The sequence below is a fragment of the Polyodon spathula genome, chromosome 3, assembly GCF_017654505.1.
Source record: "Polyodon spathula isolate WHYD16114869_AA chromosome 3, ASM1765450v1, whole genome shotgun sequence".
Classification (NCBI taxonomy): domain Eukaryota; kingdom Metazoa; phylum Chordata; class Actinopteri; order Acipenseriformes; family Polyodontidae; genus Polyodon; species Polyodon spathula.
The window spans coordinates 58,722,565-58,747,469 of record NC_054536.1 but is presented as its reverse complement, the minus strand read 5'-3'; the positions used below and the strand labels follow the sequence as shown (position 1 = coordinate 58,747,469).

General features: G+C 38.9%; 1 protein-coding gene across 1 annotated transcript in view; it reads left to right on the top strand.

Moving 5' to 3' along the window:
- Positions 1-24,905, top strand: part of LOC121313249 (E3 ubiquitin-protein ligase UBR5-like) — a 91,047-nt gene that overhangs the window by 49,277 nt on the left and 16,865 nt on the right. Inside the window, exons 25-48 of the mRNA XM_041245587.1 lie at positions 1,713-1,836; positions 5,145-5,242; positions 5,546-5,694; positions 5,823-5,914; positions 10,762-10,908; positions 11,033-11,151; positions 11,443-11,569; positions 11,680-11,809; positions 11,965-12,125; positions 12,322-12,561; positions 12,697-12,820; positions 15,419-15,524; positions 15,844-15,975; positions 16,694-16,951; positions 17,210-17,478; positions 17,932-18,143; positions 20,434-20,664; positions 20,891-20,964; positions 21,528-21,700; positions 22,221-22,331; positions 22,668-22,885; positions 22,976-23,096; positions 23,413-23,758; positions 24,105-24,192. Coding sequence (XP_041101521.1) covers positions 1,713-1,836; positions 5,145-5,242; positions 5,546-5,694; positions 5,823-5,914; positions 10,762-10,908; positions 11,033-11,151; positions 11,443-11,569; positions 11,680-11,809; positions 11,965-12,125; positions 12,322-12,561; positions 12,697-12,820; positions 15,419-15,524; positions 15,844-15,975; positions 16,694-16,951; positions 17,210-17,478; positions 17,932-18,143; positions 20,434-20,664; positions 20,891-20,964; positions 21,528-21,700; positions 22,221-22,331; positions 22,668-22,885; positions 22,976-23,096; positions 23,413-23,758; positions 24,105-24,192 — 3,850 coding nt within the window. The remainder of the gene's footprint in view (positions 1-1,712; positions 1,837-5,144; positions 5,243-5,545; positions 5,695-5,822; positions 5,915-10,761; positions 10,909-11,032; positions 11,152-11,442; positions 11,570-11,679; positions 11,810-11,964; positions 12,126-12,321; positions 12,562-12,696; positions 12,821-15,418; positions 15,525-15,843; positions 15,976-16,693; positions 16,952-17,209; positions 17,479-17,931; positions 18,144-20,433; positions 20,665-20,890; positions 20,965-21,527; positions 21,701-22,220; positions 22,332-22,667; positions 22,886-22,975; positions 23,097-23,412; positions 23,759-24,104; positions 24,193-24,905) is intronic.

The window sequence follows — 24,905 nt, the reverse complement described above, 5'->3', positions numbered from 1 at the left end:
TTAGCGAAGTGAACAAAAAACCTGCCCCCAACTATGGGTAGCAGAAGGGGTAAAAGATGCATAGCAGACTAACATGTAGTGAAATAGATCTAAAGTTTTTCCCTTATTTTTTTTTTATTTATTTATTTTTTTAAACTACGTTTCTTAAAACTAAGAAATAATCTGTGTAGATTTGAACATAGAATAACATTTGAGAATGTTCTTTTGAAGACATAGGTTAGAACTGACCAGGCCAGGCTTACTGCCATTCATTTAAGAATGAAACACATGCTTCACTTATTGCAGCATATATGGGGCAAAAGCCACAAGCTGATGCATAGTTCACACACCCTAGTCTTTAAGTCTCCTTGGATAAAGGCATCTGCTAAATAAACAAATATCTAGAAAACCTCGTTTTTATTTGTAGTTGACCAAATTTAAATTTCTGATCAGTTTGAGGTTGTGAAAGCATGGGTTGCAGAGATGCTGCTAAAACAGAACTGATGGTCTCTGTGAGGGTGAAACCCTCACTGTAATATTTAAATGCCTGTTGTATTTATTATTAGTAGTATTATTATTATTATTATTATTATGTGTTTTGTTATAGCCATGTGTTCGATAATCTTCCAAAAGAAGAGGTAATGCTAATATTCAGTTTTTACTGACTGGAGAATAAGAATAAACATAGAATGTAATAGTTTATGAATTGTCTGTAAACAAAGACAGTATTTACGCAGGTTAAACGTGTGAAGGAGAAGAAATGTTTGTGAAAGTTTATTTTTGTAAAATCATTCCAGGTGTAACTGTTTATTGAATAATTGACTCCTATTAGGGCTGGGACTTATTTAATACCATGTCTTTCCTGTGCATTGATTCATTCGTGATCGTGTCTTCGTGAACGTCAGTCATTTTGTGTACAACCTGTTAATTGATTGTAATTTGTGTGAAGTGTTCTTTGTGCCAAAATAAATGTTTATGCCTGTGAAGCCTACCATGTTGCTATTCCATGTGTTCCAAAAACCTGTGTTCCTGAGAGGAGAATGTGATGTGGGGGGAAGGTTGGACCATCACCCCGATAGTTGCACCAACAACTTTTTTGATTGCATGTGTGACTGAATTGGACTAACCTTAAAACTTCCCTGAAAACATTTCAAGTGTAACTTCCTTAGTATAATTTACTTGAATTCATATTTTTTGATAACATTGTATTTCCTTTGCTAATTTGGGTTTAGGTGGTTAGTTTCTTCATAACTATTTTGCCCAGAGTAAAAAGTGTGAAATGTTTTATTTATTTTTGAAAGTCTTGTGTTGCACCACCTAAGATATTTAGTTTAGAAAATATATTACAAATACAAGGTTAAACACAAAAGCAGGAGAGTTTGAAAAGGGTACTGATAAGTGGAAGAAAGTGTGTGTTAAAATCTTATTAACACGTTGGTAATTCTCCATTATAAATGTGTCAGAAAAAACAAGGTGGCACTACTTTCAAGCTTTATCTAGTCAACACCAGCTAGAAAAAAATGCGTAAAAGTTGTGCTTGTATAACCATTGCGTGCTGTAGTCTAGTTGAATGATTATGGCCAACAGGCAGATGATCAGTTTTTGGATATATCCGTACTCTCTGCTGTTAAGCTGACATGTGAGGCTTTCAGTATTGGTTTTACAAAAACACGTCAAATGTAAATAATGCAAAAATGATTTATATTTAACAATAAGTTGCTTTCTTTTTATAGGCCCTTCATCTGAACCCTCATTAGTGGAGTCCAAGGATCGGAAAGCCAATGCCCATTTAATACTCAAATTGATGTGTGACAGTATGGGTCTTCGTCCATATCTCCGTGAATTGCTTTCTGCTAAGTATGTGATCTTAAAAAATAATAATCTATTCATATTAATTTCAAACTAATTTCAAAATCCATTTCCCTTTCAAATATGAAATGTAACCATTACCGTATGGGTATTTACCTTGTAGAAATCTGAAACCTGAATACGATATACCAAAGCTGCTCTCTGAGCCAGTGCCAGTTATGGCCCGCCCCCGAGGGCACAAATGGACTGAGCTCACAGATCTTATTGCATTTTTTCTTTTCAAGACTCACCTGACCGGAGAACCTTGTTCAGAGAAGTACTTGTTACTTCTATCTGCTATATATTTTGCATTTATTGTGTTTTTACCTAAATTATGTGATATTAAAATTAATTGCCGTAATAGTTTTTACTAATTACGCATAATTTGTGCACTACACTCTGTTGCTTGTTCTGTCTCACTGCGGCCATGTGCACCACACAAGTTGCTCCTTCCCAGGGATCCAGCAACATAAGTTGGCTGACTTTCTGCTCAGGCTGCAATAACTCTGGCTGGAGTTATTTATTTCTCGTTTTGGCTTTGGCTATAAGTGCAGGACGTTTTACGCCCTCCACAGAGACTGTTGGGGGAAGAGTTCTACTCCAGATACTTCCTAGTGCCCAAGCGCACAGGTAGTACCTGCTGTTTGCCTTTCAGGGAACAGTGTACAAGTTCCGTGTCTTGCAATTTGGCCTCTCCCTAGCTCCCCATGCCTTCTCGAAGTGAATGGAATCAATCCTGGCCCCACTGAGACTCAAAGGCATAAGACCAAAGGCAGAGGCCCACACGGAACTGGTTATGGCCACCTTCAATGGTTGTGCTTTACAGTGAATCAGACGAGAATAGCTGCCTGTTTGAAGCTCTTGGCTCAACAGAACATTCACAGTAGTGATGTTCCGGAAGCTTCTGGGCTTGATGGCAGCAACTTTCCAGACCCTTCCATTGGGTCTCCTGCGCATGTGCCCTCTGCAATCCAGGATCAACAGCAGGGTCTTTCAACCTGCATTGAACCCCAACTGCCTAGTGACAGTGTCTCATCACTGTCTAAAGGCACTTGTGAAGAAAGCTGGCCCATCTACACCTGGGCAGTGTCACCAGAAGAGAGATCGTCACCACGGACGAGTCCAACCTGGGCTGGGGCTCGGAATGGCAGGGGTGTGCAAGGTGTGTGGAACCCCCATTGACAGGTTCTCCACATCAGTGTTTTAGAGCTGCAGGAAGTTTACTTGGCCCTGCAGAATTTTTTACAGGAGGTTCGAGGGAGACATGTGCTTGTCCATACAAACAACACAGTGGTGGTTTACGTCAACCACCAGGGCGGCCTCAAATCACCCAGTCTCCATTGCGTGGTCCACAAGCATTTGCTTTTGGCACACGAGATACTAGGAGGTGGGTACACGCTGGCAATAGATGCCTTGGCACACCAGTGGCAGAGGCAACTGTTATATGCCTACCCACCGTTTGCCCAGTTCCCACTGTCAGGAGATAAACAGGCAGGACTGGGCCAAGGTGCTCCTAGTAGCCCATTATTGGCCCTGGAAACTGGACCTGCAGCTTGGGCCTGCTGCTCTGGGTCTGGCCCCTGAACGTCTATATGTGAGCTGTTTGGTGCTTTCTAATAAGGTCATTGACACCCTGCAGAATGCCAGAGCACTGTCCATGCATTCCAAGTACAGGTACAAGAGGGGTGTGTTTCAGACATGGTGTCTGCCTCGTGGGTTCGAGCCCACAGCCTGTCCCATGGCAGTTATACTGCAATTTTGCAGGACCTTTTTGATGAGGGGAAAGCCTGCTTTCTTTTCACAGAGGCTACTGATATCATTTTGCCTTGCAATGCATTTTAAACCTGTTTTACTCTGGGTGAAGAAAAACAAATTTAAACAGCATGTGTAAAATAAACGGTGCGTGTGAAAATAAATTGGACCTGACAAGCGCTGAATAAATGGACTGCAAAGGGTTAATGTACATAGAAGGTTGTTGGCTGTATAATTGCGTCACTATACATATGTTCATCAAACAGCAAAAGATAATTATAATGAAATGATAGGATCATATCGTTATCCTCTACACCTCTCTTCCTGGCAACTGCTCGAGTCCCAGAGATATTTTTTTTTTTTTTTTTTTTTAACTAGATGATGCTGTTGTCCTGCAGGTACCATCTGGATAAATGGATGGTACTGCATTTTTACTTAATCTAACTTTAACAGCACCCATCTTGAACATCATTAAATTAGTAAAGCTGTCTTCGGTAAAGTGGGTGCCGCAGATGCAGCTGCTGTTGGGCTTAGCATCCCAGTCCGTGGTCCTCCTCGTGAACTTCACCCATTGCCAGCATCGTACCGGCTCTAGGAAACTCGTGGAGAGATACCAATGGCACTGCTGTTTTGGCGCAACCACATATTACACACCTAGTTACCATGGTATCTCTCCCCTGGGTGCATCGTGTTTTGGTGAGCGGTAATGCAGGAAAGCAGGGGGCGGGGTGGCAAGCTTTTCCTGGTGTGACATCACGCGTGAATTAGCCGCATTTTCGAATGAGCTGGACTTTCAATAGAGGTGTCAACTTCAGAGTTGTTTTTTTTTATACACTTAGCATTAGAACTACACAGATACTTCTATTGACCTACCAACAGTACTATACAAGTGAATTCTAAGAAATGAAAAATCATTGCACCCGACCTTTTCAATGTCATGAATCCTCAAAACCCTGGTTTTGGAACTGGAGCGTTAAGGGCGGCATCTCAGGCATAAGGTGAGTTTCTCCCTCAATTTTTTCACCCTAGCTACTTGTTACTGGTGTTCTGTATGGTAACGAGCAAGGCTGCCTCTCAGCTTAGCCTTGTGGCATTCCAGTCATTCTGCAGTATTACCCTTGCGATGGCTTTGGTACACTCACCTATATGGTAATTGTTACATTTCATACTTGAAATGGAACATTAGGTTATTATCATAACCCTGGTTCCCTATACTAGAAATGTAGCCGTTAACCATCAAGGTAGCTGCGTCCATGATTGCAGCAGGCTTGAAGGAAAAATAACGACGGGATCTGTGACCGCAGGGGCAGGCCATGACTGTGTTACTAGCTCAGAGAGCAGCTGTGGTATATCTTCTTCAGGTTTCGGGTCTCTACAAGGTTAATATGCATGCGCTAATGGATACATTCTATTTCAAGGAACCAGGGTTATGATAATATCCTAATGTTAAGTATGTTTGTAAAGATGCTGCGGGTCCACGTGTCATAAACCTTTAATTTTTGGTATTCTTAAAGAAATAAATAAGAAAAAAAAAACTGACTGTGGATTCTTTTTATAATTTACAGGGATGCAAGAGGAATGACTCCATTTATGCTGGCCGTTAGTGGGAGAGCATATCCAGCTGCTATAACAATTCTTGAAGCTGCACAAAAAATAGCTAAAGGTATGTTATTGTCAATTACAGAATATAGTTTGAATTGTTGTATTTACTAGGTTAGATTTCTGAAATTTAAAATAACACAGGCCCAAGTTGGGCTTTTGCAATGATCTTTCCCAGTAAAGTTCAAAGCAGATTGAGTTGATCATTTTGGAATGCTGGTGTGATGAGTCAGTGACCATGTTAGCATGGTGAAGAACATCTTTGGACATATTGTACCTTCCTTGATAGTCCAAAGGAAGTTTGTCAGTGTAAAAACATAATTCTTTAAATAGATGTATTCATTTGGAGAGTCATTGTTTTTTATAGGTGAGACTACATCCATTGAGAAAGAGGATGCTGTATTTACAGAAGTGATCTGCCCACCTGGAACCAATCCAGATGATTCTCCACTGTATGTGCTTTGCTGCAATGACACCTGCAGTTTTACATGGACTGGAGCAGAACACATCAACCAGGTGAGCTGTTAAACCAATTGTTTTGACTAAGGGATTACAGAAGTTAGGTCAGATAGAGGCTTTGTATAAAAATGTTAGTTTAATGGAAACTAAGGACTTTCTCCTTTTTGTTTTTTTTAATCTTTCAGGATATTTTTGAGTGTCGAACATGTGGTTTGTTGGAGTCACTTTGCTGCTGCACAGAATGTGCCAGAGTTTGCCACAAGGGACATGACTGCAAGTGAGTATACTTAATCCATTCCTGAAGAGAGGTAACTGACATGAGTTTAATCACTTCAGCTCCAGAATGTATGCAGGTATGTCAAAAGAAAGAGCACTTGCAGTATTATGCCGTACCTGCCATCTATCTGTTATTATTTTGTGAAACCCTTTTTGTTTGAGAGTGAAAACCCATTTAATTGCTGGTACAGTACTCTCCGGCTAAGCGAACACCCCTCAGGAAGCAAGAGAAGTCTTTTATAGCCAAAGTGTTCTCTAAGACGGAGTTAGCCACCATACACCCAATATGAATCAATAAATAAATACATACATAAGTATTACTTGTCATAACTCACGTGCATCAACATATGAAATTAACTGAATAAGAAAGCAAAACAATAGGCAAGTGTATGTTAATAAGCTGTAATAATAAAGTAACAGACCAACTAGCATTAATAAAACTAAAGCAAAACACGGTCGAGAAGCTTAGATAGCTATGTACTGTGAAATTAGTTTTGGGCTATCACAATGGCAGGTTTAACTTAACGTTAAACTAACTAAAACAAATTAACACCACACCTCTATACATGTTACAAAATGCAGCAGCAATAAACAAGACATGCACCTTATTTAACAAATCTTCTAGCAAGATTTAATAAGACAGTCAATGTCCCTCAAGACACTCGCGCTATGACAAGTTGCTTTTTTACAAAACAGTGTTGTATCAGTTGTGAACGAATCCCTGTCGGTGCCAAGGTGGTGTTCCTTTAAGCAAAGTTCCTGTTCCTTTAGCCGCAGGATTTACAATGGAAAGAATCAGTTTTATCACCACGTTTGAACAGGAGCAGTTTGAAGTGGATGGAAGAATAATAACTAGAGTTGCAAGCAACTTTACAGCTTCCTAGTTTTTATTCCTATCATAGAGATTCCTCATATGACTTTGTATAAATAAAATCTTTGATTTTGTTAAATCTTACTCCGTGCTATTTGTCCCACTTATTCATTTAAGTAAAACTTTTGATTAGTAAACAGGCGCCCACCCTCCCTTTGAGAATTAGGGGTGTCTCGGTGCTACATAACTTTCTAAGTAGTTAAGTAGGGGTCTACCTAAATCACAATTTTACGGAAATTGTGAAATTGAGAGGGTGTGTCTGTACTGGCTTTTCTGTGACCTGTAGGGGGTGGGACAAAGTCAGTGCTGCATTGTTTTGATTTAGGTTGCTAAAGTCTTGTTTTCAGCATTTGAGGTAAAATACAAGAAATAGACAAAAAGCAAAAAAGGCAAAGTTTATTTTGGTGATCGTGTGAAGATATTTCCCAAAGAAACTGCCCATGTAGATGGAGGTAATTGTTTTGCAAATCTTGAATGTGTCTTTGGCGAAAATACAATCGATCGCTATTTAGTGGTAGAATAACACATTATTCGAAAGACTACTACAGAGTCTGCTGTATTCCTGTCGATTTGTAGTTGGAATTGTAGACCCGAATAGGTGCATTTTCTGAGTTTTGACTTGGTACTAAAAAAAATTAATTATTGGATTGGACAAAAAACATCACCACAAACATGCTGCATATATTGCCTTTATTAAAATATGCCAGGTGCTCTTAGGTAAAGGAGTTTTGGGGCTGTTTCTAGTCTATTTCCACATCCTGTATAACCTGGCAAGGCTTTGCCTTACACTTCCGATCAATTCAGTAGATACAGCACGTGCAGTCTCGATGTAAGGGCAAGTCCACACCAGACAGATAATGTCGGCAGCAACTGCAGGGGGATGCTGCATGCTTGCCTTTAACAAATTACAGCACTCTGTTTTAGTAAGGAAGCAACTCCACTATTTTTAGGCTTTTATACTGCTCTGAAGTATTACTTAGGTTTATTTAAACAGATATGTGAAATATCCCTGAAATCTAAATTTTATTCCACAACCTATTCGTGAAATACGTAAATTTTCTGCGATTTAAGTAGACCCCTATTTTATAAGGTAGCTTTTCATTTGACCTTAAGGAGAGGTCGTAGGTAACAGGCAGTGAATTTTGTATAGAGCGTTTATGGTATGTCCATGCTGTGACCAATGAGCACCATCTAGTGGACAGTTTTTAAGAGCATACGTGAGTTACTATAAGTGTTCCATAATAACTATGACCCTGTATGCATTAGAGTTATTATCCAGTTTTAAATGTGACCTTTAGGAAAGGCCAGTGGTCCCGGGCAAATACTTTTTAAATTTATTTTTAATTTTTTTTTTTTATAGAGCATACATGGGTTACTATATGTGTACCATAGTAACCATGGCTCTATCTGCACTCTACAAGGAGTTATTAGCCAGTTTTGTAAGTTGATGATGTCATTCAACGTGGCCGCCATGTTTTTTTTTTTTTTTTTTTTTTTAATTGTAGCGACTTCCCTTGAACAATGTTTAAAGACAATCGCACTAGGATCACGTGTGGTAATTTTTGGTTCAATCAGAGTGGTGCTTTCAGATATGTTTTTTACCATATCAGCTTCCATTTAACATGCGTAAAAGCCCACCATACTTAGGTCATGTATAGCAATTTTTATTTCAATCAAAAGCGCTTTCTAAGATTTTTTTTATTTTTTTTATTTTATGTTTTTACTGTATTTTTATGACATTATCCAACGTGGCCGCCATACCAGAAAACCAATCGGCTTCTTATGAACAACAGTTAATATTGGACTATCCCTAAACACGTATAGCAAGTTTTAGAACTTTGCAATAAGTTGTTTGATACGTAGATGTTTTGCAAAATCTAATATGGCTACCGTACCACGTTACCTGCGACATTTCTTTTGGTGTCTGGTACACCGTCCCATAGGCATCTACCAACCTTCCAATTTTCTTTGAGTTTTTTCAGCAACTTTGGGGAGGAAGAATAAATAAATAATCCTAACACAAACAGCAGGCTTCTACAGCCGTTGACTAGGAAGCCTAATAATAATAAGAAGAAAAATCCTAACAATAAAAAAGTAATGTAAAGACCCGGTAGTCTAAGCTAACTAATAGGACTTGTTTGGACGTGGAAAATATTCAGTTTTTTTTTTTTTTTTTTTTTAAAAGCATCAAAATAATAATCTGCCCACAGTTTCATCATTGGATTTAATGTAGCATCAAGTCTGTTCTGCTGCTGTACATTATCAGCTAAAATAACAAAAACTGGCGATAGGGTACCAGTTATCGGTGCACCGCTAATATACAGGTAGTGGACAAAAAAATAGAAACACCAATGTAAAGTTGCTTAATAGGGTGTTGGGCCACCACGTGTGGCCTGTATGCACCGTGGCAGAGTCTGCCAGCCTCTGGAATTCTGCAGGAGGGATGTGGCACCATTCTTCCACGAGAAAGTCAATCAACTCACGCCTGGTTGATGAGGGTGGAAAACGCTGTCTCAGGCGTCATTCCAGAACATCCCATAACTGTTCGATTGGGTTCAGATCTGGTTACTGAGAAGGCCTGACATATGGATAACATCAGTGTCATGCTCATGAAACCATTGGGCGACCACACGTGCTTTGTGGATGGGGGCATTGTCACACACACACACACACCCCCCCCCCGGCGGGAAATGGGGTGAAGATGATCACTTGGTACCATAAAGTAGCGATTAGCATTGACCTTGCCTTCTAAGTGAATGAGTGCACCCAAACCATGCCAGGAAAATGCGCCCCACAACATTACGGAACCACCAGAACCCTTCACTGCTGGAACCAAACGCTCAGGGCTGTAGAGTTCTTTAGGTTGGTGCCACACCGGAACCACCAGAACCCTTCACTGCTGGAACCAAACGCTCAGGGCTGTAGAGTTCTTTAGGTTGGTGCCACACGTGCACTCGTCCATTTGTCGAGAACATGGTTTATCGAACACTGCTCGGTAGTCCATTGCCTGTGCACTTTGCACCACTGGACTAACAAACACGCATTGCCAGGTGTGATGAGCGGTTTGTGCACTGCAAACCGACTGGTATCCCGCTCTGTGGAGTTCTTGGCGGACCGTTTTTGATGAAACTGGCTGCTCGCTCCCCAGTTTGAAATTTTCAGTGAATTGATCTGCAGTTGCTCAGCTGTTTTAACTTGCACTTCGAATGAGTGCACAGTTAACACAATCCTGGAGTATGCGCTTCCACCCACTTTTGCCCTTTGCTCATGATGTCTTTCCCTCGGAGTTCCATGCCGACATCACCTTTGTTTCTGTTGCTCGGGAAACATCAACAAATTGAGCTGTCTTGGTCACTGAAGCTCCTGCCAAACGTGCCACAACAATCGCCCCTCTTTCAAAGTCACTGCGGTCTCCTCTTGCAACCATGCTAGCAATAAATATAGGCAACCAGGCCTGTCCAGCATTTTTATACATGACCCTAAGCATGCTGGGATGTTATTTGCCACATGAGCCACACCTGTGTGGAAGCCCTTGCTTTCAGTATACTTGGTGTCCCTTATTTACCCAGGTGTTTCCATTTTTATGTCCACTACCTGTATATAGTGCCTGTTTTGCTTTATTGAATGTGACTATGTAGTACACAGGAGCCTAAAACATTAATTAAAATGTTAATGTATTGACTTCTTTTCCAAATATTATTTTATACCAATTACAATAATTTCAAAATCTGATACCTGGAGTGCACATTCATTTTTGCACCTGGAGTTGAAGAGGTTATTAAGCAGAAATATCTTCGTCTCTGCTTTATCGCTAGAGGGATTTTAAGAATATTGTCCTTGGTTAAGGCTTTCTGTTTAACATGAGAAATTGAAGCTGATTAGAGCAGTCTCTGTGCCATAAATGTAATAGCTGCTGTCCTTTTTAACAGTGCATTGTAGACTCTGTTATTTAAAGTTAATTTTGTTTTGGGTTCCAGACTCAAGAGAACATCACCAACAGCATACTGTGACTGCTGGGAGAAGTGCAAATGTAAAACTTTGATAGCAGGACAGAAGTCTGCACGTCTTGATCTGCTCTACAGGTTGCTTACCACCACTAACCTTGTGACAATGCCAAATAGCAGGCAAGTACTGATTTACTAGATACATTTGAAGTTTCATTCATGTTTTAACTTAATTTCTTTGCTAAGTTTTTGTGGTCTCCCTTTTTATTTTCTGTATTAATGTATACATTATTTCTTGTTGCAGGGGAGAACATCTCCTTCTGTTTTTGGTGCAGACCGTGGCCAGGCAAACTGTAGAACACTGCCAGTATCGACCCCCCCGAATTAGAGAGGATAGAAACCGCAAGGCTGCTAATGCTGAAGGTATGCAGTGATGTATAATGACTAATCACTTGTAAAGTTGTAACTTCATTCACTCTTTGGTATAGGGGTTCAGTTACACTACTGTAGGTAATTCTTTGACTATTTACAGTCTAGTAACTTCAATTCATAGTTGTCAGACGCAAGTAAAGTAACAGCTAATTTGCATTGGAAAGAACTCTTGCCACCATGAAAATCCAGTAAGTTGTCAACTCAGAGCGCGTATTTTACATTTACAAAATGAATCTGAAATTTTAAAGTGAAGTAACCCAAGTGTTGTAATTCCTCTTGAAGATTCGGATATGCCTGATCATGACCTGGAGCCTCCTCGTTTTGCCCAACTTGCCCTTGAGAGAGTCCTGCAGGACTGGAATGCTTTGAAATCCATGATCATGTTTGGATCTCAGGAAAACAAAGATCTGTGAGTTACCAAAAAAAAAAATGTTTCTTAAATTAAATAGCTTGGATCTACTGACCCTAATTTTTGTCCATTCTTTGGTTTTGTGTTTTTGTGTTTTTTTTCTTTGGTAGGTTAAGTGCAAGTAGCAAAATAGGTCATCTACTTCCTGAAGAGCAAGTATATCTTAACCAGCAAAGTGGGACCATCAGGCTGGACTGTTTCACCCACTGCTTGATTGTAAAATGTACTTCAGATATATTGGTAAGTTTGAAGTCGGTCCATTTTCTTCAAACACTCGGTGGCGTTTCATATCATCTGTCCAGTGAGACAACTTGGCTGACTTAACTTAATTTCAGAGCTTAAATCATAGCAAATACTCAGTTTGCAACTACACTTAAATATGTTTTCTGTTTTAGCTTTTAGATACTCTTCTAGGAACTCTAGTAAAAGAGCTTCAGAATAAGTACACTCCAGGTCGAAGAGAGGAGGCGATTAATGTAACCATGAGGTTCCTGCGCTCTGTCGCCAGGGTCTTCGTCATTCTCAGTGTGGAGATGGCATCTTCAAAGAAGAAAAAGTACGTTTGTTTGTCCTTCCGTGTAATCTGAATGGTTTGGTGTAGTGGTTCAAAACACAATTTATGTTTTGGGTAAAATATAGTATAATAAGTGGTTAATGCAGCATTTGTTAATATTGTATGTTTGCTTTGTGGAAAAACACTTTAAGCAAAAATATGCTGTGCAATGTTTCATTCCCTTTGTTTTTCATTTCAGCAACTTTATTCCGCAGCCTATTGGGAAATGCAAGCGTGTCTTTCAGGCCTTGCTGCCATATGCTGTAGAGGAGCTGTGTAATGTAGCAGAGTCACTGATTGTACCAGTCAGGATGGGGATTGCAAGGCCGACCGCTCCCTTCACCCTAGCTTGCACCAGCATAGATGCCATGCAAGGCAGCGAAGAGCTGTTCTCAGTGGAGCCCCTTCCACCCAGGCCATCACCTGATCAGTCTAGCAGGTACTTTTTGTGTTATTTGCAAGGCCTTTACTTTTAAAGTGTGAGGTTTGAAAAAAATATTGTCTGACATGCATGCCAAATGCTTTCATAGACAAGCTGTTGCTACAGAGTAACTAACTTTCTTTCCGTTTTCAGTTCAAGCCTATCTCAGTCATCGTATATCATCAGAAACCCTCAGCAGAGACACATCAGTCAGGCTCAGCCTGTCCGTGGAAGAGATGAGGAGCGGGATGATATAGTATCTGCAGATGTTGAAGAGGTAATATAGCCTGCCACTTTAAGAAAATACTTGCCGTAGCCAAAAAAATGTATTTATATAAATTAATTTATTTGCAGATGTCCTTATCCAGGTCTACTTACAGTTGTTACAAAATATCATGGTACAAAGTATTGCATTATAAAATATCACATTACAAGTTGTCACAGCATCAAATATCACATTACAGAATATCATAATACAGATAAGAGCAGTTATGAAAGAGTACAATGAGCAAAATAAAGAATTAAGGTATAAGAGCAAGTTAGTAAATATAATAAATATTTGTTTATGAGTAAAATCCAGTAAGAACATGTAGTAAGTATGATAAATGGATGAGAATGAATTCCCAATAAGAACAAATACAAAAACCATGTGTGTGGTTACCTGTAAGAGTAAAATCAAATACAATATACAGTTATAGTTTGGAGCAGTAGTTTAATGCGGCATGGTATGGAGCAGTTCAGTGCAAGTACAAGCTAATGAAAGAACTGTTACAATTAGGTGCCATATAGTCCAGTATAGGCAAGTGTCTTGGAGGTGCTGGAAGATGGTCAGAGACTGAGCAGTCCTGATATCTGTGGGTAGGTTGTTCCACCACTAAGGGGCAAGGGTGGAGAAGGAGCTGGCTGTGGATGAAGGGAGGGGTACAGCTAGTCTGCCAGAGGTAGAGGAGCAGAGGGGGCGAGAGGGGTGTAGGGAGAAATGAATCTGGAGATAGCAGGGAGCAGAAAGGTCAAGACAGCGATAGACAAGTACAAGAGTTTTGAATTGGATGAGAGCAGCAATAGGGAGCCGGTACAGGGAGCGGAGCAGCGGAGCAGCGGTGTAGCGTGGGAGAAACGAGAAGGTAAAAGACAAGGCAAGCAGCAGTTTTGGTGAGCTGGAGCGGACGAGTAGCAAAGGCAGGGAGGCTGGCAAGGAGGGAGCTGCAATTGTCAACAAGGTCATCTCTGTCTCCAAATGTTGAACCCTTACTGTGGCATCTACATCACCCCCATCAAAGAAATATATAACATTTTTTTCATATATGACCGCCCACTCCACACCAAGCACAGCTGCTTCTGACGAGCTCATAAATTACTTGAGTCAACCATGCCTGTCAGAAGATGCTAATGCTCTAACATAATGAAAGGAAAACCAGAACAAGTTTCCTATCTTAGCCCAACTTACCTGCAAATAATTTACCATACCTGCCTCTTCAGCACAAGTAGAGAGACTTTTTAGTGTGTCAGGCAAGTGATCTGAAATTTGAAGAATTTATTATTATCCATGATAATGTTCATTTTTGAATACAAATGCTGAATGAAAAAAATAAGATTTATAAGATACTCTTATGTTTATGCTGTATTTTGTATGGTAATGTGGTAATTTGACTTGACTCGACAGTATTATACATCTGTAGAGAACATTGTCTTTTTTCCCCTCATATTGGATGTGCACACATACATTATAATGTATACAATAACCTGCACTACTAACACAATTTAAAATCAATATTTCTTTGTTATGAACAGTTGTAATAAAATAATAAAGATGTACACATCAAATGAATATCAGTTATTATGCTTAACTAAACAATTCTAGTATTTCATGGACTGGAATTGAATTGGAATTGATTAAATGTAATTTGGAATCTGAATTGTGGTATTTATGGGTTGAATTGGAATTGATCAGATTGAATTGAGGTTGAATTGGAATTGATCAGATTGAATTGGAATTGAAAAATAGAATGGACCCCGACTGAGTTTTTAACTGAAAATTATGTGTGCATCACATTGTAATAATAGTAAAAAAAAATACTAGATTTTAACAGAAGTCATTTCTATCTGAACTATAGTTGTTTATTACTGTTAACATTTTAATTAATCATACAAGTCCTGACTAACTTAACTACCAAACTAAATTCAGTTTATTTTTATATAAAGCTGTATTGCCATATAATCCAAATACAACATGCTTTGAACCAAAATAAGATAATTTAATAGATTTAATATGGGCATTCTTTTGAAGTGATTGAACAACATAAGGTAAATGCTGTGTTCTTGAAACTTTAGTGCATAAAAATACTTACTCACCAGTAGAGTACATACTCATTTTGCATGGAGTGTATCCAACGCGAATCTAGAGGCCTAAAGGGTTTATCCTAGCAACGTGCAGATGCTGTTTATCTACCGTAATAGCACTAAAAGAAGCATGCGCAAGGTTTTAATGCAAACCGGCAACAGAGGACTTCAAACTGGGTCTCTGATGCATCGATTCGCCAATATGTAATCGAAACTTTATATCGTAGTTGTATCAAATTTAAGGACAGATGATCAATTTTAATTGTTGCACCACTAACTGTAACCCATTCAGATTGCTTCCAGTCAACTGTCATGAAATAAAAATGAGACACGCTAACTTAATAGGGTAAGCATGCTTCTCCAGTTTAATAAAGCCCCAATTTGAGTATCTGAACAATATAAAAACTATTATGAAGTAATATAATACACTGAGCGCAATTCTCTCATTAGGGTAGCTCAAATTAGGCAGAAAGTGTGTTGCCTAAAACGAATGCCCAAAACACATTTGGGTGTAATGTCGTGTTTGGGGTTCTAGGTTGAGGTTGTGGAAGGTGTTGCTGGAGAAGAGGATCACCATGATGAACAGGAGGAGCAAGGGGAGGAGAACGCAGAGGGACAACATGATGAACATGACGAGGATGGTACGTGTTTATCAAACAAAACACCCATTGCTTTTTCTACAGCTATTTGTTAACTGTAAACCTTTAAGTGAGTTTTCCAAATTTGGGGCAGTATAGGCAAGTTACTGCATACATTCTATTTAGAATTTAAAAGCACCTCTTTCTGTTTTCAAATGTACCCCTTTTTTGCATGTGTGAGTTGCATCACTCTTTGTGTCCATCTTTTAAAAGTACAATGTAAGCTATATAGCTGCTATATGGTCTTACTGTCTATTTAAATAAATGTATTATACTGTGCAGCCTACACTATGTAAAATGTTTTACTTTATTTTGATTTTAGGGAGCGATATGGAGCTTGATCTTTTGGCAGCTGCAGAAACGGAAAGCGACAGCGAAAGTAACCACAGCAACCAGGACAATGCCAGTGGTCGAAGGAGTGTTGTCACAGCAGCCACTGCAGGGTCTGAAGCAGGTATGAGGTTTTTGTACAACACACAATGAATTGGGCTTGATAAGGAACTTAGAAATTCAGATTCTAAACCTGCTGTTTTTTTTCCTGCTCTTAATTGCATCTAACAAATTGTATATATATAAATGTATTGCTATCTGCTTTCATCATGGATTTGCTAAGCTAGTATAATTCACTATTGTATAAAAGATAATTGATACGCTGAACCACTTTTTGTCCAGTGGTCTTACTACAGTTGCTTTCCAGTGTAGCCCTTGGTTCAACACAATATTTATTTAATTTGCAGGAGGTAGGGTCTCCTTGGCATTTCCTTTGTTTGGTATGGGAATCTCTATTTTGATGCCTATATTTGAGGTTGAGTGTAAACAGTTTGATATTTGAGTTTATTGATGTATTTCAGAAACCCCCAATATTAGCTTAATTCAAAGCTATCTGATCATAATTAAATTGGTTTTGGTGCTAACATCTTGCACTTGCAAAGTAACGTGCAGTATTATTTGTATAGAAATTTCAGTCGTTTAAATACTTGCCTGTTTTTTAAAGCCATTTTACTCTGGTTTTGCTAACTGGTCTTGGATGTTTAAAAAATAAATTGTGGTATGCGGTGGCAGTACTAACAGTGGTGGCATGTCTCTTGTGGTGGCTTGAACGTGACTAATCTTGAGTACAAGATTTGTACAGCACTCCCACTTAACTGCCTGTGTTTTCAATCCCTCTAAAGGTGCCAGCAGTGTCCCTGCCTTCTTTTCAGAGGACGATTCCCAATCCAACGACTCGAGTGACTCTGACAGCAGCAGCAGTCAGAGTGACGATGTTGATCAGGAGACCTTTATGGTTGATGAGCCACTGGAAAGGACCACCAACAGCTCCCATGCCAACAGCGCTGCACAGGCTCCTCGCTCCATGCAGTGGGCAGTGCGCAACACACAGAACCAGCGAACAACGAGCAGCGCCCCTTCCAGTACATCTGCCCCAGCAGGCAAGTCAGAAAAGACTGTGTTGGTAGTTCATGCTTATGCTATATATTGCTTTGCTAAAAAAAAAAAAAAAAAAAAAAAAAAAAAAAAAAAAAAAAAAAATGAAGGATGGATTAGTGAAACAGTTGCAACTGGAGCTGCTTCTCTTGACTCCATCATGTCGTATTGGGTAGATCTGGTGCCGTGTTTTTTTATATATATTTTTTTTATAAACTTGTGTTCTTGTTTAATTCATTTAGCACATTATTTTGTCTTTGCAGCCAGCTCTACAGGATTAATATATATTGACCCAACTAATCTGCGTAGAAGTGGAGCCATCAGCACCAGTGCAGCTGCAGCAGCTGCTGCTCTCGAAGCCAGCAATTCAAGCAGCTACTTGACCTCTGCCAGCAGTCTTGCCAGGGCCTACAGCATCGTCATCCGCCAGATTTCAGACCTCATGGGTTTGATCCCCAAGTACAACCACCTGGTGTATACCCAGATACCTGCTGCAGTGAAGCTCACATACCAGGAAGCTGTTAATTTGCAGGTATGCACATGTTTTTACTAATTCCTTATCAATACATCCAATATACACTATTCCAGAAAAGATAAAGGAGCAAACTTCAAATGTGTCAAAAATAACACCATGAACATAGTCCAAAGTTGTTAAAGCATTTGCCACGTTGACCTTTTGCGTGTTCGCCAAAAAATGGTGACATCTATTGAGATGCATTTTGCACCACCTTTAGCAGCTGGCAGGAACCATGTGAATCAGACATGTTTCAGATATGTCACTTTTTTATATATTAAAAGTATACTTTTATTTAGTATGCTTTTAATAGCTTAACAAATTAAAAGAAGTTTCATTGACAGATAATTGACACATTGTTAGGTTTACTCCATTACAAAAATAGAAACCAAAAGAAATAACAAAATTGATGTTGGAATAGATTGCTTTTTCTAACTAATTTCTCTCCCTACAACTTTGGTTTGATTTCAGAATTATGTGGAAGATAAACTTATCCCCACTTGGAACTGGATGGTCAGTATCATGGACTCCACTGAAGCTCAGCTGCGGTATGGCTCTGCACTGTCTTCAGCTGGGGACCCTGGGCACCCCAGCCATCCTCTCCATGCTTCACAGAACTCTGCTAGGAGAGAGAGGATGACTGCACGTGAGGAGGCCAGTTTAAGAACACTGGAGGGCAGAAGGTACCCGTTTAATAAATACCATAATTTTCAAATATAGCCACGCACCATTTTAAAATGCCCTTCGATGCATGCCGCACACTTTTTGTCATTCCTGTAATGAGTTTCTTGTATTGCATGCTCCTATGGATAATGCACAGTGTTTGAGACTTCACTTTCGATTTTTTTTAATCCTACTTTCCTCTGCATACTTCACATAAATACAAGCCGTATGCTGTAGATCAAGGTCAAAGTCTGCAATGAAGCACTTAAATTTTTAGAATTTTGTTCTGTGGAATATATGTTGGAAAAATATATATTTAGCTTTACAGTCCTATTTGAAATTAATAGGCTGAATATAAATTTAATGTGACACCTCCCTCCTTTTTGTCATCTCTCTCGTTGCATGGCTTCAGTAACATTTATTTTGGGTGAAAGTCCTAATAATGTATAACTAAACACACCACAAAAAAGTGTTAACTGATCTAGAACTTTGTTTGACTGACCGCCCAGGTTATCTACTTATAAACGTCATCAATGGGCTCAGCACAGTGCTTCAATTTTAGACTTTGTGTTACATTATGCATTTTATTTACTGCTAACTTGCCTCTTTATACAAATTCTATACTGTGAAATATATTTTAGTTGGTGCATTTTAATTTAGTATATCTTTTATAAATCTTAAACACTGTAAACCAGATCTTCTAGTGTTATTACTACAATGCACAGGACATCAATAGTAAATGCAGTGTGACCCGCTTAATATCCCCATTACCGTGCAGAGCTATTTGGGAATATTATGTGGGTTGGAATATAAACAGGGTCTCATGTTATACTATGGTGCCACCACGCTGTAGAAACTAAGGGGCATTTCAGCACTCCATATTCAACCCTTTTACATATAAACAAAGAAAACTGAATATAATCCATATCTGTACATCTTTTATTGCAATATTGTACTAATTACAGTACTGTAACATCAAATAGGTTTTTCCAAAGAATGTTAACTTTAATTAAACAATAGCAGAAATTATTTGTCTAGCTCAAACAAACGCGAACAATTGCTGCATACTTTAATTAGCTAGCTGACATTATCAGTGCAGGGGGAAACCAGTCCGCTAAAACACTTACCGCACCATAGGCTTAAGTTTATTGCTGTAACGTAACATAATTACTGTAGCTAACAACTCAAACAACACTGTACAATTTAATAAAATCAGAAACAACAAAGCCAGCTGAACTTACCATATTTAACGTTAACGTTAGTTACTATTTCTTTCAATTTCTTAGCTAGCTGTTGCTAGTGAAAATGATTAGCCTATACTAACATTAAACACATTCCGAATTGTTTTGCAGTGTTTTGATAAGTCTTTGGTGTTCCTTGACAGAGACGTATCATTTCCTGTTTGAGTGTCTGTCAGATCTCCTCTTTCGAGTAGACATTTTTGCTTGTAGCTGGCTATGTACAGTACATCAGGCTAGTTATGTAGCCAAAGTCAGTTTAACCGACATTTTGAAGGCATGACTTCTGAAGTAACGCCCTTCCAGTACTGCTTTTGATAGGGTTTACACAATGTTTATTAATCTAGGTGTAGTATAATTGGTTAAATTTATTTAAAACGGTACACCTCACCTGCGCAGCTTTGGTAGACTACTCAAAAGGGGATAATAAGCGGGGTTCCTAGTGATATTAAGAGTTAATTTAACATAGAAACCTATGGTGAGTGGCAAGTGGTTTTAAAAAAAAAAAAAAAAAAAAACGTGATAGCAGGTTGGGATATTAACCGAGGGGACATTAACTGGGTTACACTGTGTACATTAGCAAAAAATAAAACATCACACAAAAATACATTTGTTTATTTTGTCATTGGTTGCAGAAATCCTTATATGGTCACATTGGTTAAATACTATGTTCCACTACCAACAGCTCTTGTAAGCTTTTCAGGAAGCCTGTATATTTCAAAATTAGAGTTTTAGTGGAGTCTTGTCTACTTTTATCTCAGCTGCAACATACACATGGTCACAGAGCTATGCACATAACATGTGTTGCACATTCACGGGAAACATACCAATGTTGAAAAACAAATCTTAGGTAACACACTTTGATGCATTCTGCACATCCCTCTTCATCATCCTCAACAATTTACAAATGGTTGCAGGTTATGCTGCAAAAACTACAACTTATTTACTGATTAGGCTTAATGGATAAGTATGCTGTTCTTTTCAAAATAAAAAAAAAATGTACAATGGTTTAGTAGCCAGAGGATTTGAGGTAATGGAGCAGCAATAAAACTGTATGCTTTTTGTTTTTTAGACGTGCCACATTGCTAAGTGCTCGCCAGGGGATGATATCAGCACGTGGCGATTTCCTAAACTACGCCCTCTCTCTGATGCGCTCTCACAACGACGAGCATTCCGATGTCTTGCCAGTTCTGGATGTCTGCTCACTCAAACATGTGGCGTATGTTTTCCAAGCACTTATTTATTGGATTAAAGCAATGAACCTACAGACCATACTGGATACGCCTCAGCTAGAGAGGAAAAGGTAATTTTATAAATGTTTTATAGTAGTTAGTTAAACAGCAACTAGAATGCTACACTTGACTGGTTTATTTGCCAATAGTTTGCCTTAAGCGTTACTTGACACAAGGTTTTATTTGTCCATGTTTTGAAGTAAAATTTATAAATGCATCTTGAACCAGGGTTTGAATAGACATTTTTACCTTCATTTTGCAACCATCATCCTACAATACATTTTTATTATTTTGTAGAACTCGTGACTTGTTGGAGCTGGGCTTGGACAATGAAGACTCTGAACATGAAAATGATGAAGATACGAATCAGAGTGAGTTTTACAACAGAAAGTTACAATTAGCTATTCTTAGCTGGGTTTTTGTCTTTTGATCGTTTAAGCTTGCTGTGTAAGAGAGGACAAATACTCCTGAAGTTAAAGCCAGACCTAAAAAGGTGTAGTATTTACTGATGTACTTGGTATTCTAAGTAGGTTTTCCGGTTATGGTAGGCAGGCACAGAAGGGGATCTATAAAGCAGAGAAAAGGCAGAAGAAAGAAAGCACTTGGGAAAGGTAATGTGCAGCATCACTGAAGACTAGGACAGAGGGGTTGGGGTACACACAGCACTTTTGATTTATTAAATGGTTTTCTCCTCTGGATACCCATTCAACAATTGAATGTAGGACTGTTAACGTGGTAAGCGTTTAGTAAGTAATTTTAAATTGTATGAAAGTTTAATTGTGTAAAATCAAAAGCTGTCAATTTATATACTTTGGATCTTATTTGTTTCAAACAATGTATGTATATTGTGAATATCCACACTGCCCATATCTTAAAGTGAACGTATGACTATTTTTAATGTGAACAGTTTTACCATTGTTAACTGGTCATTCAGGCTCTACCCTGAATGAAAAGGATGATGACCCTGCCCCAGCAGAAAGCGGTCAGAACCATGCTTTCTTCCGACGATCAGATTCCATGACCTTCCTTGGTTGTATCCCTCCAAACCCATTTGAAGTATCTCTGGCAGAAGCTATACCCCTGGCTGACCAGCCTCACCTGTTACAGGTAAAGGTCACACCACTGCAGACAAAAGTTCAACTCCATACAAGCAATCCTTCCCATTGCTTCTGTGTGTAAGTTCTGCACATAGCTTGTAAGAGACCTGTGACTATAAATGAATATTTAAGCTGTTTGGGACATCAGGATTAGGACTTTAGATTTTGTCAGTAGACTTTATTGGTATCCAGTGGTCTCACAGGGCCTTATTATATAGAGAATCAATTAAATGACAGCCAAGAAATTTTAATTGTGTAATTGATGCATCTTGAATAAACATTTTACCAGCCTAAAGGTGGCTTGCCTTACATTTATTTATTTAGTTTCTCTTCAAGGCAATAATTATCGTGGTGTATCATATCAATTCACCTTTTCTTTAACGAAGGACATGTTAGCTACAATGATCTGTGTTTTAAACCTCTTTGTATTGGATAAAATGCACACAAGGAAAGTTAAGAAATGTGTAGCAAGGCAAGAGTGATGTATAACCATACCTAGCAAGTTGAGTGTGAATTTTAACATTTTACAGCCAAATGCAAGAAAGGAAGATCTCTTTGGGCGTCCAAGCCAGGGTCTGTATTCCTCCTCTTACAGCACAAAAGGGCTGACAGAGGTGACTGTGGACAGAAACTGCCTTGAGGTAAAGATTAAAAGCATAACTTGTAGTTTTTAGCTTCCTTAAAAAGAAACTCAAATGTAACAGTCTCATTTTTTGGTGTTTGGATGATCCGATTGAATTGCTTTGAAAGACTGGATTCACATTTGGTACACAACTCCATTATATGATTGTCTGGGTCAAATTTCAGTATAAAATAAGGTTTCCAATAAGTCTCCAAGAATACCCATGTCTAATTAATTAAGACCACCACCACCCCCCCCCCCCCCCCCCCCCATAAAGAATGAAGTGATAATGAACATACTTTATCTTGTATAATGTCATTATTAATAATGCTACCACTGAAATCTGACTGGAAAGGTTCTCCAACTAAGTCGCTTTTCATACTCTGCCAATATGAAGAATGTCATGAGCATGCAGTCTCGACAGAAAGCTGACGGCCAGACTTTGCCAGAAGGGGAGACGGAGAGCACAAAGCCTGGACCCTCTGCTCATGACCTTGCAGCACAACTTAAGAGTAGCCTGTTGGCAGAGATTGGGCTTACTGAGAGTGAGGGACCTCCACTGGCTTCATTCAGGTGCTTTAATTTACAGCCTTCTTAAATATATTCAATAACCCTGGAGTTTTGCATGTTACATATAGCTATGTCTTTCTCTCTCCCTTCCAGGCCGCATTGTAGTTTTATGGGAATGGTGATATCTCACGACATGCTTCTCGGACGATGGCGTCTATCTTTAGAACTTTTTGGACGAGTATTCATGGAAGATGTTGGTGCTGAACCTGGATCGGTATGTATTTAAAATCTCGGTGTGTGTGTGTGTGTGTGTGTGTGTGTGTGTGTGGAATGTATATATGTATGTATTTTTGTTTAACCTCTTATCTCCCCAGGATGTCTATCTTTGTGTAAAATGCTGTTTTGTGGCGACAGTCTTTAGAATTAAGATTAGTTTAGTTTAACCCTTTCAACACTGCAGTTTGCTATAATGGTCAGTAGGCTGGTAGACCAACCCTGGGTGTTTCCATGTGTACTTTAAGTGTATTTAATTGCTTTATTGATCACAGATTGAGTTGTTGGAACTAACATTTGTATTAATGCTCGACTAGATTTTGACTGAGCTTGGTGGCTTTGAAGTGAAGGAATCAAAATTCCGCCGGGAAATGGAGAAACTGCGGAACCAGCAGTCAAGAGACTTGGCATTGGAAGTGGATCGGGACAGAGATCTTCTGATTCAGCAGACCATGAGGCAGCTGAACAGCCACTTCGGCCGCAGGTGCACCACAACTCCCATGGCAGTGCACAGAGTGAAGGTCACGTTTAAAGACGAGCCAGGAGAGGGGAGCGGAGTGGCTCGAAGTTTCTACACTGCTGTAGCGCAGGCATTCCTGTCCAATGAGAAACTTCCCAATCTTGACTGTATACAGAATGTCAGCAAGGGAATGCAGACTAGTAGTAAGTACTAGCAGACCTTTTAAATATCATGAACACCACGGAGCACATACATTTATTACATTTTCTAATAACGTTTATAACTTTAAAAAAAGTATAAATGTATCTGTACTAATGTGTGGTTTTGTACCTGATCGTAACACTTGGTATTAATCTTGGTTATGCCTAGTTATAAATTGAGTCCAGAAAGGGTAAGACCAAACAAACATACTTTCATGTGTTAAATGCAACTTCAATTTTAAAGGTTAGTCTGTTTTTACTAATTTTATTCTGTTAATTTATTTCCTGTGTTGTGAAAATGTGTTTTGACTGTATTTACCATTTGACCTTTACCTTTTTGTGTGTCTAGATCTTATGCAGCGACTGAGGAACAGAGACAGGGAGCGAGAAAGAAGAAGCGGTGGACTGCGAGCAGGTTCTCGTAGAGACAGGGACAGGTATATATGACGTCTCAAACCAGACTTTACCATGAAGTAAAACTTGAGACTGCTATTATCAACCTGAATTATAACACATATTAAATAACAACATGCCTTACCACCCCCAAAAAGAGAGGATAGTTTTTTTTAGTGCTTTTATTCTATTTAAAATCTTTGATTTGGTTCATTTATGGGCATTGGTTGATTAACCATAGATTAATCCGTCCACATTTTTAATAAAAGTAATGATCTTATAGCGGCTGTCCTGCATAGTAATACATAAAATCAGTAGAATCTTTATAAAAAAAAAAGCCCAATGGGAATTTGTTTTTTTTAAAAGCATTTATTGTTATTTTTATTTTAGTAAATACATTTTCACACAACCTTTCTTTCAGGCCACTATCATACCTGAAAACAAGACAGCGGAGTACTTCTGCTTTTATTGCATCTAGGATAAACTGAGACAACAAAGAGATAGTCGTTTTGAATCTTGTTGGAGGTTCCCGAAAATACTGTAGCTTTTGACCTGATTACTTAACATGCGGTCGTAGTCAAATTAAAGAAAGCAATTCCACATAATTACCTTTGTTTGAGGAATTGGTGCCTTCATCATGCCCTCTGAAAGCCAGTTCTTTCTTGCCAAGGTAACCAACAGAATCAATTAAGCATTTAAGAACCTCACGATTTTCTTACTTGCTCATTGTGATGTATTGTATACCTACAGGGATGTC